The sequence below is a fragment of the Dermacentor andersoni genome, chromosome 6 (assembly GCF_023375885.2).
Source record: "Dermacentor andersoni chromosome 6, qqDerAnde1_hic_scaffold, whole genome shotgun sequence".
NCBI classification, from domain to species: domain Eukaryota; kingdom Metazoa; phylum Arthropoda; class Arachnida; order Ixodida; family Ixodidae; genus Dermacentor; species Dermacentor andersoni.
In genome coordinates, this window is record NC_092819.1 from 67909585 (window position 1) to 67922484 (window position 12900).

The 12900-nt window shown below is 43.3% G+C and overlaps 1 protein-coding gene across 1 annotated transcript in view; it reads right to left on the minus strand.

The window, feature by feature from the left end:
* LOC126522352 (centrosomal protein 43-like) overlaps nucleotides 1-7678 on the minus strand; it is a 44068-nt gene extending 36390 nt beyond the window's left edge. Inside the window, exons 1-2 of the mRNA XM_050171086.3 lie at nucleotides 6655-7678; nucleotides 1891-2082 (exon numbers count right to left, since the gene is read on the minus strand). Coding sequence (XP_050027043.1) covers nucleotides 1891-2082; nucleotides 6655-6735 — 273 coding nt within the window. The 5' untranslated portion in view covers nucleotides 6736-7678. The remainder of the gene's footprint in view (nucleotides 1-1890; nucleotides 2083-6654) is intronic.
* Nucleotides 7679-12900: the final 5222 nt, after the last annotated feature.

The following is a 12900-nucleotide window of genomic DNA, read 5'->3' on the forward strand; positions in this document are numbered from 1 at the left end:
CTGCAACATCGTCACTCTATGTTTTAGCAGCAATGAGTAGTTAAGAAACATACACACTAGCATCTAAAGCAATGGTAGATGCTGGATTATAGTTTATCTATTTGTTTTATACCGCATGGCTCGTGCATGCAGCATTACACTGCATGGTCTTATTGCAGCATTAGCCTAGCATTTTATTTTTTTTCAGTGAGAGGTGGCGACCAAATTGATTGATTTGCAAGACAAGCGTACCTGATTCAGACTTTATAGACGCCATAAAAGAATGAAACTGATTTCTTTTTGTTTGGTCTTGTTCGCCCCGTCCTTTATGACGCACTTACCCGTTTTGCATAAATTGTGTCCTCGCAAATAGCCGTTGCATTCTTCTTACGCTATCTTCTTTGGATACCACTGCTTTACGCGCCTTTTTTGCCCTGTAAAACGAAATGCTAATACCGAAATGCTAAGCTTATATGTATCACGCTAGTTTACTAATGGCAGTGATCGCCGTGTTGAGCGACGCCATCAGCCTCATACATGAGACTAACGTATACATAGCATAGTGATTTCAAGTCTACTATGATTTCAAATCTAATAATGCCAGTGGCTTATGCAAATATTTTATAATGATTGGCACTTCGTGGTTGCATGTTTTAGTTCCCACACCAAGCAATCAGACAGTGAGATGACTTTCTAATTCCCATAGGCAATTCACTGACGCCACTGCTCCTCGTTGAGTGAATTTGATACATAAAAAATAGCTCACAGCACGCATACACACAGCAGCTGATGATGCACCTTGCAGGTTTGCGCAACCGAGAAATATTTCCACATACTGTAGTTAGCGCTGTACCGAAAGGCTACAAAGTGGTTCTTAGAGGACTTTGTATGAACTGACATCATGTAAATTTCTTGGAGAACAAGCTAAAACACCTCCAAATTGTTTCGCAGCATGCGACGGCAACACATTTAAGCAGCACCAGACCGGTTCGTACAAGCCAGAGAGGAGAAAAGGCTCGCAGCATGCCCTTTTCTTCTCACCCGATGGAAAGGTCTATATTCCGGTTTATACGCCACCGCAGCGGCTATTCTCCAATCAACTTTCTTGGATATTTTTGTACAAGATTAGGCCTGCGCGTGTTAGCCAGCACCACTCATGGCTATGGCAGCATATGTGGAACATCCTTTCTGTCGCAGGTGTCACACAGTATGCGAACTTGGGAGCACGCAACTCGCCAATAAACCTTCGTGTGATGCCTTATGGCATCAAGGCGGCCGAAGGCTAGGCCCTCACTAAATAAGGGAAACCAAGGGGGTAGACTTTGTTAGATACAACCATATGAGGAGAGCAGGCAATGAAGCCAAGTAAAGCATAAGGGAAAATAATCTTTACTTTTTAATATTAAAATGTAAGAATAATAAGGAAAATGGAAATGAAAGTGGAAAAAACAAAAACTACTGTTCCACAGGTGCAGGCAAAGCTGGAAACACGTGAAAGCATTCTCATTCTCAGCATTTTAATTGGTTGTCAGCATTTGAATTTACGCTGATAGCAGATGTGCCAGCTTGTCACACTACCCATGACAGGTGTGATGTAATAATTTGCTACACAGAGGCTGCCTCATGGTGAAGTGAAAGCCTGGAAGCACAGATGACATAAAACATCTGCGAGAACAAGAAAAAGAAAAAAGAAAAATACACTGCATGTGGCCGACATTTCTTTTTTCATCGACGAGGTTGATTGGTAGAATGCCAGTGAATGACCCCATAACATGCTTTCAAATAACGGCCACATAACATGTGATGATAAAAGGCTTTAGGACCGAGCAGCAGATGTCCCTCATGCTTCAGTCACTGCAGGCAGCTGCCGCAGTGACTTCCCATGCCAGTGTTGCCGCAATGGGCACTTACCAACGGTGCCTCAGGTTCCAGGACACTGAGGGTGAACTTGAGGTTGCAAGAGAGCAGGAAGTCGTGCACAAGTGAGGCCGCCAGCCGACCCTCATCAGTGGCAAGGACACTCGACTCGTCGGCCGGTTTCTCGAAAGGCTTGATGCCTTCCTGTTCGTCGAGGGCCAGATACACGCTGGCCCGCAGCTCAGCCTGCAATGGTACGCCACACAGAGTTTGCCTTCGACTACTGGCCTGTTCAGCTCACGGTATGCTGGTTCAAGGATTCCCGAGGATCACTTAAAGGGGCCACTTAAAGAGAAAAGTAATCTGATCTGTATTAGTAAATGAACGTTCTACAAATGCATAAACGCCACTTTTACCACTTTTTTAAAAGATGGGTGGCAACGCCTCTTATAAATTTTTGCCCCAGTTTGCTATGACGTCATAGATGGTGTCTGCTCAGACCTAGTTATATTTTTTCATCAGTAAGGAGGGACAACATTGTATTCTAAAAAAGTCAAAGAATGAAATTAGCAAGTTTTGATCACTTCTACTGAGCCCCGCAAGGGCCTGGATATAAAAATACTTTGGAATCTGTGACGTCGCACTGACATTCGGTACTAGGCACATGGCACGAAATTTTTAAAAATTGAACTCTGACTTTTACTTTCTCTTGTAATAATCAACATATTACCGTAAAGTTAATGTAAATAGTGTATTGAAATAATATTTTATGTTTCGTGTTTTTTCTTTAGCGCCTCTTGTAAAACAAGAAACTGATAGTATGCTGGGCAAAGTTACGAAAGCACGTATTTATTTTCACCAATACTGCTGAGCAACAGCAGGAGCATTTTATAGGGTTGCGCAGTGTCCAAAACACATTGAATACTTTGTTTAGCGCAAACTTGTTTTGCGCTAAACAAAGTATTCATGGATTCGCACCAACTAGCCCGCCAAGGCATTGTGCTGAAAACACACTGAACAATTCACTGGCCAATGCTTCCAACAACAACTATCTCATACCAATGCCAATGATTCTCTCCGAGTTGGCCCTCAAATATCCGTGCCTCCGATGCTCAGGACTCAATTCAGCAGTCTAAAACCAACCACAACATCGCAATCCATAAAGTATGGCCCTTGAGGCCATGGCACCATGCCCTGTTGCAACAGTGCGAAGCCACAATCTGAGAGGCCATGCAAAACCTAATGCTCACACAGAGCTTTTTTGCAGCGCTACAAAGCTGGACAGTGCTTAATAAACATCTAATAATTGAATACACCTTACCGATTCGTTTACTACCATGAGAAATCCATGATACAATGCAGTTGTCCCTATATCGATTTTTCTCGCTTTTTAAAGCATTGTACCATGAGTTTCCACTACTCTGATTGAGCTGCTTGTTAAGGGAAGAGGGGCTTGCAACATGGGCACTTACCATTGCAATGAGGCTAAAAAACATTTCTGATTATTGTTTCCTCCAGGTGTTCTGTCAGAATAAAGAGGCCTGTTCTGCCAAGCCCGAAAGTAACAACTTTCACATTTTTTTGCTGTTGTTTTCGAGGGGGAGTGGGGGATGATCAGCAAGCAGGTCAACCTGATACATACTTCTTTCCCAGGGTGTCTACCACATTGGCACTTTCGGGGTTTCCAACTCAGCTTCTGTCCCACTTGCTTATATTGTCTTTTGAGACAAATAGGACGACAGCAGGCAGGCGGTGTACCATCTTGGATGAAACCAACCATCAATCGAGCTAGACCCTTCTTAGCTTTGTTGAGCTAGACCTTTCTCAGCTTTATTAAGCATTTGTTCCTTACACTGGGCGTCAAGTTCTTTAATATTTTGCCATGTGCAGAATAAAGACTTAAAGATGCCAGTCAGCATTTTTATTTTCTGGCTTGTAAGTGTCCTCTATGCCATTTTCATTATGTAAACTAAACACCTACCTCAAGCCAACAGCTTACCAAACCATTATCAAAAGCAAAACGAAAAGTCATCATGTACTGAGGGTTTGAACTACAATGCAAAGTGTAAGTGGTTCTTGGATGACGTGGCTTTAGATCACAGGCACTATTCTTAGCTGTGATGTGGCAAGAGGCAACCTTGCCAACCATATTCATAAAAGCCTTTGTCACACATACGGTGACACGAACGAAACATTCTTTTATTGTCTCGCCATCTCAAGCTCCTGCTTACCGGTGCACAAAATGCTGGCTCTTGCCTCTGCTTACAATATATGCGTACGATTTGATTTTGCTGATGTAGGCGTTTGCACATTACCGCTCTCTCAGACTGTACCACATCACACCTATTTGATGAATGAGTGATGTGTTGGCTTCCAATTGACTACTGTTGTCGAATTTTTCCATGAATTTTATTTGTTTCCAAGCTACATTGAACTGTGAATAGATGCCATCCAAATCCACACCCCAGTGATGGTTGCCTCTGAGTAACAAAAACAAACCTAAAAGACTACTTTTGCCAACTGCATGTGCTGGAAGCAATTGTGAAGCCGGAAACATGTTACAGATGCCCTGTTTTGGACATCAACCATTGCTGCTCTGAAGCTATTAACAAACGATTGAAAACACCTTTATGTAAGTGTGTGGTTTCTGATAAGTGTGCAGAAGCTGTTCCTTTTTTTTTAGACCCCTGGGCACTTAAGAGGGTCTTAACATCTTTTCCTTCTGAAACATACATTCTGAGCATTTCTAGAGCAAAATGGCGCTATCTTTCATGAAAATCAATAACCGAGATCACAATCACACAGCTTGTGTACATACATGGAGTATGTGACAATGTGCACGATGCCGTACCTCAGCTGAAAATGACAGAACCACAGAAGGGCTAAAAGCCTCACATGTATGCAGTTTTACATCTTGTGGTTCACTAGCTATCATGGCCCTCACTGAAACTTTGCGCCACGTCTGAAAATAAACTTCCAAAGTAACCAGAACAAGTCGTGAGACATGTGGCAATTATGGAATACTGCGTTTTCTAATACATGCTGTAAAAGACAAAGAGGGCAAACATCTTTTTTTTTCTGTGCAGGGAGCCAGATTGCTTCCTGCAGGAGGAATAACCTCTGGCAAACAGGTCGCAAATGTAGACCATTACGTGGTTTCTGAGCCCTGCACTGAGCAAGAGAACATGGCACGGATAGAGTACTAGAGGCTTTCTTGAATGGCGCGACTGTGCCTCTGTGCCTGTAGCATTCTATATCACACCTAGTAGCGGCAGCACAACAGCCGATAACTACTGAAGATTACTCTATCGGTGAAGCACGTCGCACGCTGGTCTGTAACGAGTGGCTGGCACCTGGCCAGACGCATGGTAGAGATCTGCCGTGTGTAGAGGTACGGTTTGCTAGATGCGTTCAATAGTTAGTGATGGCAATGGGGTCGCTACGAGCAGCACTTCATGCGCCATGCGCGATAAGGCACAGGATGCATCTGTTAGCACACTGCCCTTATATCCTAGTTCTTTGTAGCTTGGTTGCTGAGTTCACAGGGCCTGAAAAGCATCAGAAGAGAGACGACTGCCAGCCGTGACTAGATGTGATTCTCTTTATTGTTGTTTTCTGTTCACCATGCATCTCAGGCAAACATTTAGCCTTGCTGCTAGCTTTCTTCAGCCTGAATTTCTTGATTCCACCGTTGTGCAGTAAATGCTGTTTTGGAAAAAGTCTTTTTTGTTCCATTTGTTGTGTTTGCTGCATTTGCCTTCGTACCGCCGAAGTCAGTCCATGTAGGGTGAGGGCCCCGAACCCCAGGCGACGATCAGAGGCTCGAATATAGAACCCAGACTACTAATGGTAATTAACGTGGGGTCAGACCTTACGACCCTGAAACTAGGCAGTTGCATGCTTTACCAACTGACCATGAAGCAGCACAGACAACATGGTAACAGGTTGGATTAGTAATCTACAATGGCTAGATTGAGGCACAGCTACAATTGTTATTTGATATGAACACACCCATATATAAAGGAAAATGATGGGCACAACATCTGCCTACTATTTAGGAAGGAGGGAAATGAAAAAGTTGATGATGGGAAGAAGGAAACAGGAAATAAATAAGATGATGACAGGTCACAAATGAACAATTGGGCAGCAGGACAAGACAGAATCTAATGGCGTTCGTCCGTCTCTCGTTCAGTCACCACAGCACGCACGCACGCACGCACACACACGCACGCACGCACACACACACACACACACACACACACACACACACACACACACACACACACACACACACACACACACACACACACACACACACACACACAATGACGTAATCTTTAGACGAAAACCGAATAGCAAAAGGAACGCAACACATGTATGAAAGCTAAACACACGTATGAAACCACGCGATCCAACCCGTCGAGGTGGCTCAGTGGCTATGACGATCTGTTATCCAGCACGAGGTCGATAGCTAGATTCCGGGCAGCGGCGCGCGGAATACATGAACGCTCAAAGCAGGCCTAGATGATCAACATAAATCCGAAGCCCCACACAACGACGACTCTCACAGTCCGCGGCGAGTCCCGTCACTGAAGTATGACGTTTAGCTGCAAGCAAGTTCTTCCAAACAAAGCAATCACTTCCACACCTTATTCGATTGCAACTGAAAAGTTTGAGAGACGCTGCTAGGTTACGTAAAGCTAAACTACCGTAACACACACACACACGAACACGGACACACACATGCACCAAGTGACAACGGCCACCGTTTGTTCTACTGTAAACATAATGAAGCGACACTAAAAGTGCTCATATTACCTTTATTCGGTTGATGACCCCTTTATTTTCAAGTGTTTCGAGCAGCAAGTCTCGAAGCTCCATGTCTTCGTCCGCCGCCATTTTCAAACAAGAAGCGTCGTGCCGCGCTTTGTGCTGTTATCGCCGTTATCCACGTCATGTGCTAATGCAAGGTTTTCGTTCCACATATAACAGCCTTTTAATCGTCTTGCGCATAATTTCTGCGTACATATTTATTCCAATCTTTGGGTGCCATCTAAGGTACCGAATCACTCGTGGCGATCGCGCGGGAGTTTTGAAATCCACTAAGTTCACGAGTGCCATCCAACAAAGCGCGCACTTGAACAAAACATAGATATATAACCGTTGCTTTACAAACAAGTTAGTCCACGTGGTTGAATACAAGAGTGCTATACTTACTGAATCGAGTGCACGGGGTTAAGTGTAATATCACCTGTCAGAAATAAAATAAAAAGGTGTGTATGCTCTGTAGCCCTAGGTCATAAAAAAAAGAAAACATTAAGAGCGGCGGCCTGCCGAGTCCGGTTACCCTTTAGTCAGTTGCCAAATTTCACAGGCGAAATAATCATGCTGTGTTTATGTATGAATGGAGTGTGAAATTAGAAAAAAAAAAGAAGAAAAAAAAAAAGATGGTCTTCGCTGGCACTTCCCTAGAGCAGTTCAGTTCAAATTATCGGCCACGAATAAAAGGGGGTTCTGTGAGCAGTGCGCATAGTCATAACAATTCAAATGTTCACTAATTGCTTTTTATTAACTAATTGAACGTCCGGGACTAAAACAGTCATAGTTTCTTTTAAAGTTTCGTGCATGATAGCTGGACTTCAAGCAGCACATGTATTAGGGAAGGATACATATCAGCTTTGTTATACATCAGTCACTTACACTTTCAGAACTTTAAAGATGTTGTAAGCTGCACTGTTCTCACTCAAATTTCATGAAGAATATATATAGCATGCACTGCTTGGCCTGCATTATTCAAGACTTTGAATAGTTGTTTGCGTGGTTCCTCTCAACATGTTGTAAACCATGCAGCCCTTTCATGACTCCCGACAAAGTAACATTCAGACAGTCTTGATGTGCACATGTAAAGGAACCGTGGAGATTATGCAGGATAACTATAGCTTTGTATTGTGGCTGATGGACAGGCAACTGAGCACTGATGAGAACTGAAAGAGCCCACAAGCATATAATTGTTAAAAAAAAAAGTACCGACGTATGTGGACACCACTGCCATATTTGAGTTAGTTATTGCACAAAGCAGTTAACAAGGTATAACAGCCTTTACTCATTTTATTCAAACGCAAGTAAAAAGAAGACGTATCCACATGTCATGGGTGCAATGTACATGACAATAGCTCAATTACGGCAGCTTGCTAATTGACATCTAACGCAGCAAAGTGCTCTTTTTACGAGAAAAATGCTGAGAATGACTGCTGTACTGCAAATGACAGTGCATCCCTTGGCTTTAATTAGCCTTTTGCTTTGTGACCGCATGTGACTATAGCGGTAACCCTATATGGTCCTGATCGAAGTTGTATAATTTCCGCAACAGCGACTCTGTGCTCGGTGGCGTGCTAGGCAAAGCAGATCTAAGAGCCTTACATGTGAGCACCTGCAAGCCTGCAACTGAGTGAAAGGTGGCAGGCAAATTGTGCAAATATAATTTTCAGTTCACCGACTTTCTCTATGCCATATCTTACCTCCATCAGCCTTCTAATGAGAACAATTAGAGAGCGCACTTCGAGCGTAGCATTATAGCATAATGTTAAAGATATGCAAACTCAGTTTCTTGGGACATTGCTGCTCTATGCAGTAAGAAGAACAGAGAAGGCATGCTGACACAGCTCTTGACATTATGAAGAGTACAGAGACTTAATTAGGCATATTGGTTGTTCATGTTAAAATAAGAACAGCACAAGAGACAGAGACAAATGAAGAAAGACACACACATAGCGCTGTGCATCTTTCTTCATTTGTACCCGTCTCTCAAGCTGTTGTTATTTTAACCTTAAAGTCAAGACAGGGTACCGTGCACCGAGGAGCAGCAGATACAGATTGAGGCTAAGCGCAGTGTACCAGCAAATCAAGACATGGATGAGTGATGAAAGATGCTGAACATTCAACATGGCACAGGTTGTTGCACCAAGCATGAGAGAATCACAGGTCTGGGAGGCACGTCAGGACGGAACAAGAACAAAACGAGTAAGATATGATATGGAAGCACATGCAAGTGTTCATTGCGCCCTTTCAACACGTGCAGAGCCGTTCTCTTTAAGAAGTGTAGCAGGGCCATAGCAGGTTTGTATGCACAAATTACTAATTATTTAAGCTTCCTGGCAGTTTGGTAATTTAACAATTACTTTGTTTACTCGTTAACACTCAGTGCAATTCAATAAATTTTTCAGTAATTAAGGGCGCTATAATGTAAAGCTATTCCAAACTTTTCTATTCCAATTCTGTAATCAATCCTCCACGATTGGTAAAAAAATGTTCGGACCACCCCCATTTCGCCTGTCTGTCAAGCGACGTCACAAAAACAGCGAAAATGCCCCATTAGATATGATATGTGCACACTGATTATACATGGTTAGACCGAATGAAACAAGCACAATTATTTCTGATTTGACGCCTTTCTTCCCATAACCCTCTGCTATTGGTCAAGTGTCCTTAGACTGCACTCACTTCACCTGGCTGTCACGCGACATCATAAAGCCGCGAACACTCATCGCATCAAAGTGACATGTACAAGTACAAAGCGCATTAATATGCCAAACAAAACATTTTTTTTTTTAATAGCCGGGCAATGCCCCATTCTAGAAGGAATACAAGATGGCTACCCGCCGATCGCTCTGGCACTGGTAAGTCGGAGCTGCCGGGTAGATCGATTTATTTGCGTATAACAAAACTTTTTGCGTGGCCGTCTAACATTATCGAGCGCTTTCGGAACATATATGGCATTGCTTTGCCTACTCTTCTTTGCTGAGGATCCATTTTAGCGGCATTTTTAACCTTTCGTTTAGCCGCCGCAGTGTTCGACCAGCCTCCGCAAGCTAAGCAAGGGAAAACGGACCAATCGCAGACAGTGGCACCACCCCTCTCATCCGGTTATCTGCTTTCACTGTGCTGGCTCTGCCCCATCGAAACCCTATCCACTTGAGCGTGCTCCTCACCTCGTGTCAGCCAATTAGATAAGAAAAACTGCTCAGTGTAGACAATGCTATTTGCTCTGAAAGCAAAATAAGTGTCCTCCTATAAACAAGAACCACGTTTCATTAGGCTTTTGAAACAATGCTAGAAGTTACCGCCCGATGCTTGCGTCGGTGGTTACATAAATGTGACGTCAGGAGATCGGAATAGAAACAGATTAGAATAGTTTCATGTTATAGGGGCCTAATTTACATGTAGCAGTTATATTTTTGACGAAACAAGCTATAACAGGCAACACAGCTTTGGGCAATGAAATTTGGCAGGAACTAGTGTCCAGAGGGATGAAAACATGTACATGGGCTACCATGGGCTACCTCCTTCCCACAAATCAGTGAACTGCAGCTATGCCTTGATCACTTGAACATGGAAGGCTTGCACACCTGTCTGGGAAGTCCCACCTGTTGGCTTTTCTGTTGTTAATAAATTTATCTCTTTCTGAAAGACGCTGGACTCAAGTCTTATTGATTTGGAAATAAAGTTTACACTCTCTCTCTTGGAAGCATTTTTAAGTGGCCTTCATGGGCACCCAGAGCTGCTGCTTACTTCCTTGGTCAGTGCAGTCTATGACTTCGCTGATGTAGAGAGATGCCTTTTGCTGTTAAATGCATATGTTTCATTATATTTGACATACTATATGCGACTCATATACACATATTTTTTTTTATTGTAACGCATGAATAGTATTATTAGGGCTCAATAACATGTACCTTTATATCAATTTACATTACAGATTTGGCCACCTTGTTAAAGAGCGTGAACATTTGCTGGTGTCCTTTGCAATTGGTCGTTCAAGTCTAAATGGTTAACAAAAGAAGGGCGCTGGGTGGAGGTCCACCAGATATTGGCTGACAAATTCAAACAGCACTAATATGGATCGACAGCGATGGCCACTTTGAACGCTGATGCTAGGAAATCACCTATGAACAATCTTTAAGTTTTTGTCTTATTGTAAGCACCTTCCCAGCGATAATGAAGCACCAAGTTTCACAAAGGACATAGATCTGGGCGCCGTGGCTTGAGTAATCATACACAATCTTGTGAGCAAGGTGGTTTTACGTTACAGCACAGCCTTTTTCTGCAGTACGCATATAGAGAAAGTCTACTTTGTCACTGCAGATGCCTTCACAAGAAAACAAGAAAAGATTACGGAAGAAAATTTATAAAAGCAATTCTTAGTGAACATAAACCTATGAAGGGCTGCAGAGGACACAATTAAAAAGCTGGTGCAGGTCATTCTACTTACTGTATTTGTGAAATGTTAACAAAAGTGGCGAGGAAAGTACAGTTAAATTATTTTTTCATAATTGAGCAATTACTTTTACGCGATGGTAATTGGTAACCATAATTGATTACATTTTTCAAAGAAGTAATTGTTATCAATTACATATGTTTTCTGTAAGGTATGCAAGTGTGGGCTCCAGTGACTTTCTGTGTGGATGACAGTCAAGTCCCAAGGTTCCAATAACCCTTCTTCAGTGAGTGCTCTGTCATCAAATCAAATTAGGGAAGCATGTAAACTGTTTTAATGTGATTAGTATCGTTAAAATACTTCACACACTTTTCGGTATGTTTGTACGTTCCCGTGTCTGTCTTCTCGCCAACTAGGGCCACTGGACAGGCCACAGTGCAATCGGTAGAGCATTGGCCTGCTGCGCTGTGAGAACCATGTTTGAAACCAACTGTTGGACTAACTTGAGTCACTGGGTACGCGACATTGGTTGTGTCCCACTCTTCAATGAGCCTCTTTCACACCAATTTGGGTAACTGGGTGTGGGTCACTAGGTGTTTACTGCTCTCCTATGAACCACATGTATGCCAACTTGGGTCATTGGGACTTTTCAATAACAAAAAAATCCTTCCTAATTTCTCCAGTGCACAGTGTAATTGGCCTTGTGTCATGTTTATTAAGACAATCTCGTAGGAATGCACATTCAGACGTGCATCATGCACGAACTTCATGGCAGGGCTGCCAAATGGCGCAGTGTGCCCGGAGGGATGTGCAAGAGAGGAGCCCAGCTGCGTACAAGCCTTATGCATGACGTGCTTCGGCAGTGACAATAAGGCATGTCATTACGTTACTTCAATGTTAATCGCATTAATGTCAACATTCGTTGCAAGGTGGTTTCTGCTGGAACTTTCTGATTATCAAAGACAGAGCAGTAGCAGAGGAGGGGTTTGATGGTCTCGTCACTGCCACAAAAGTGACACGACACACTGTCAATCACACAAATAGAAAAACTGTAGGTTTTTGTAAACATGACAGCCAGCTGAGAGCAACGAAGTCAAGTTGTAATTGCTTAGTGTGGTTACTTAGCGGCTATGGAGTTGCGGTGCTAAGCAGGAGGTCACAGAATCAAATCTCAGCCATGGTGGCAGCATTTCAATGTGGCCAAAATGCAAAAACGCCTGTGTGCTGTGCATTAGGTGACCTTGCACGTTTAAGGTCCTCAGGTGGTCAAAATTTCTGGAGTCCCGAACTACTGCGTGCCTCTCAATCAGATCATGGTTTTGGCACGTAAAGCCCCATAATTAATATAACAATAATGATAAAGCTCTCGCCTGCTTTCTAACTGTGTCTTGGTAAGGCCAAATCAAAATGGGCCAAGCGTCTCAACACGCTCGCTTGCCCATGAGGAGTTTATAATTTGAAGGGCCACTTTGCACCGTTCAATTGGACATGAATGCTATTTATTTTATACACTCATACGTGGCACCACCTCCTGCACATCGGCTGCACTGTCACGTGCCATATGACGCACGCACTACGCACACCTTTAGTCAACCAGAGCCATGTAGCTGCCATGGCATTGGGGAAGCATGCTCGTCTCGCACCCTAGAGGACTGGGCGCTATTCCCACCCAGACCAAGGTTTTTCAAATTTTATTTTCAAAGCCATTGATTTACCTTGTTTACAGGAGCCCCCTGGGAAATCTGGCATCATTCCGAGCATTTTGACACTTTCTTACGCTTTGCGTCGTCGGCCATTTTTGGTACCATCGCTCGGTGCCGACGCCGACAGATATTTGCGTAATGGGGCAT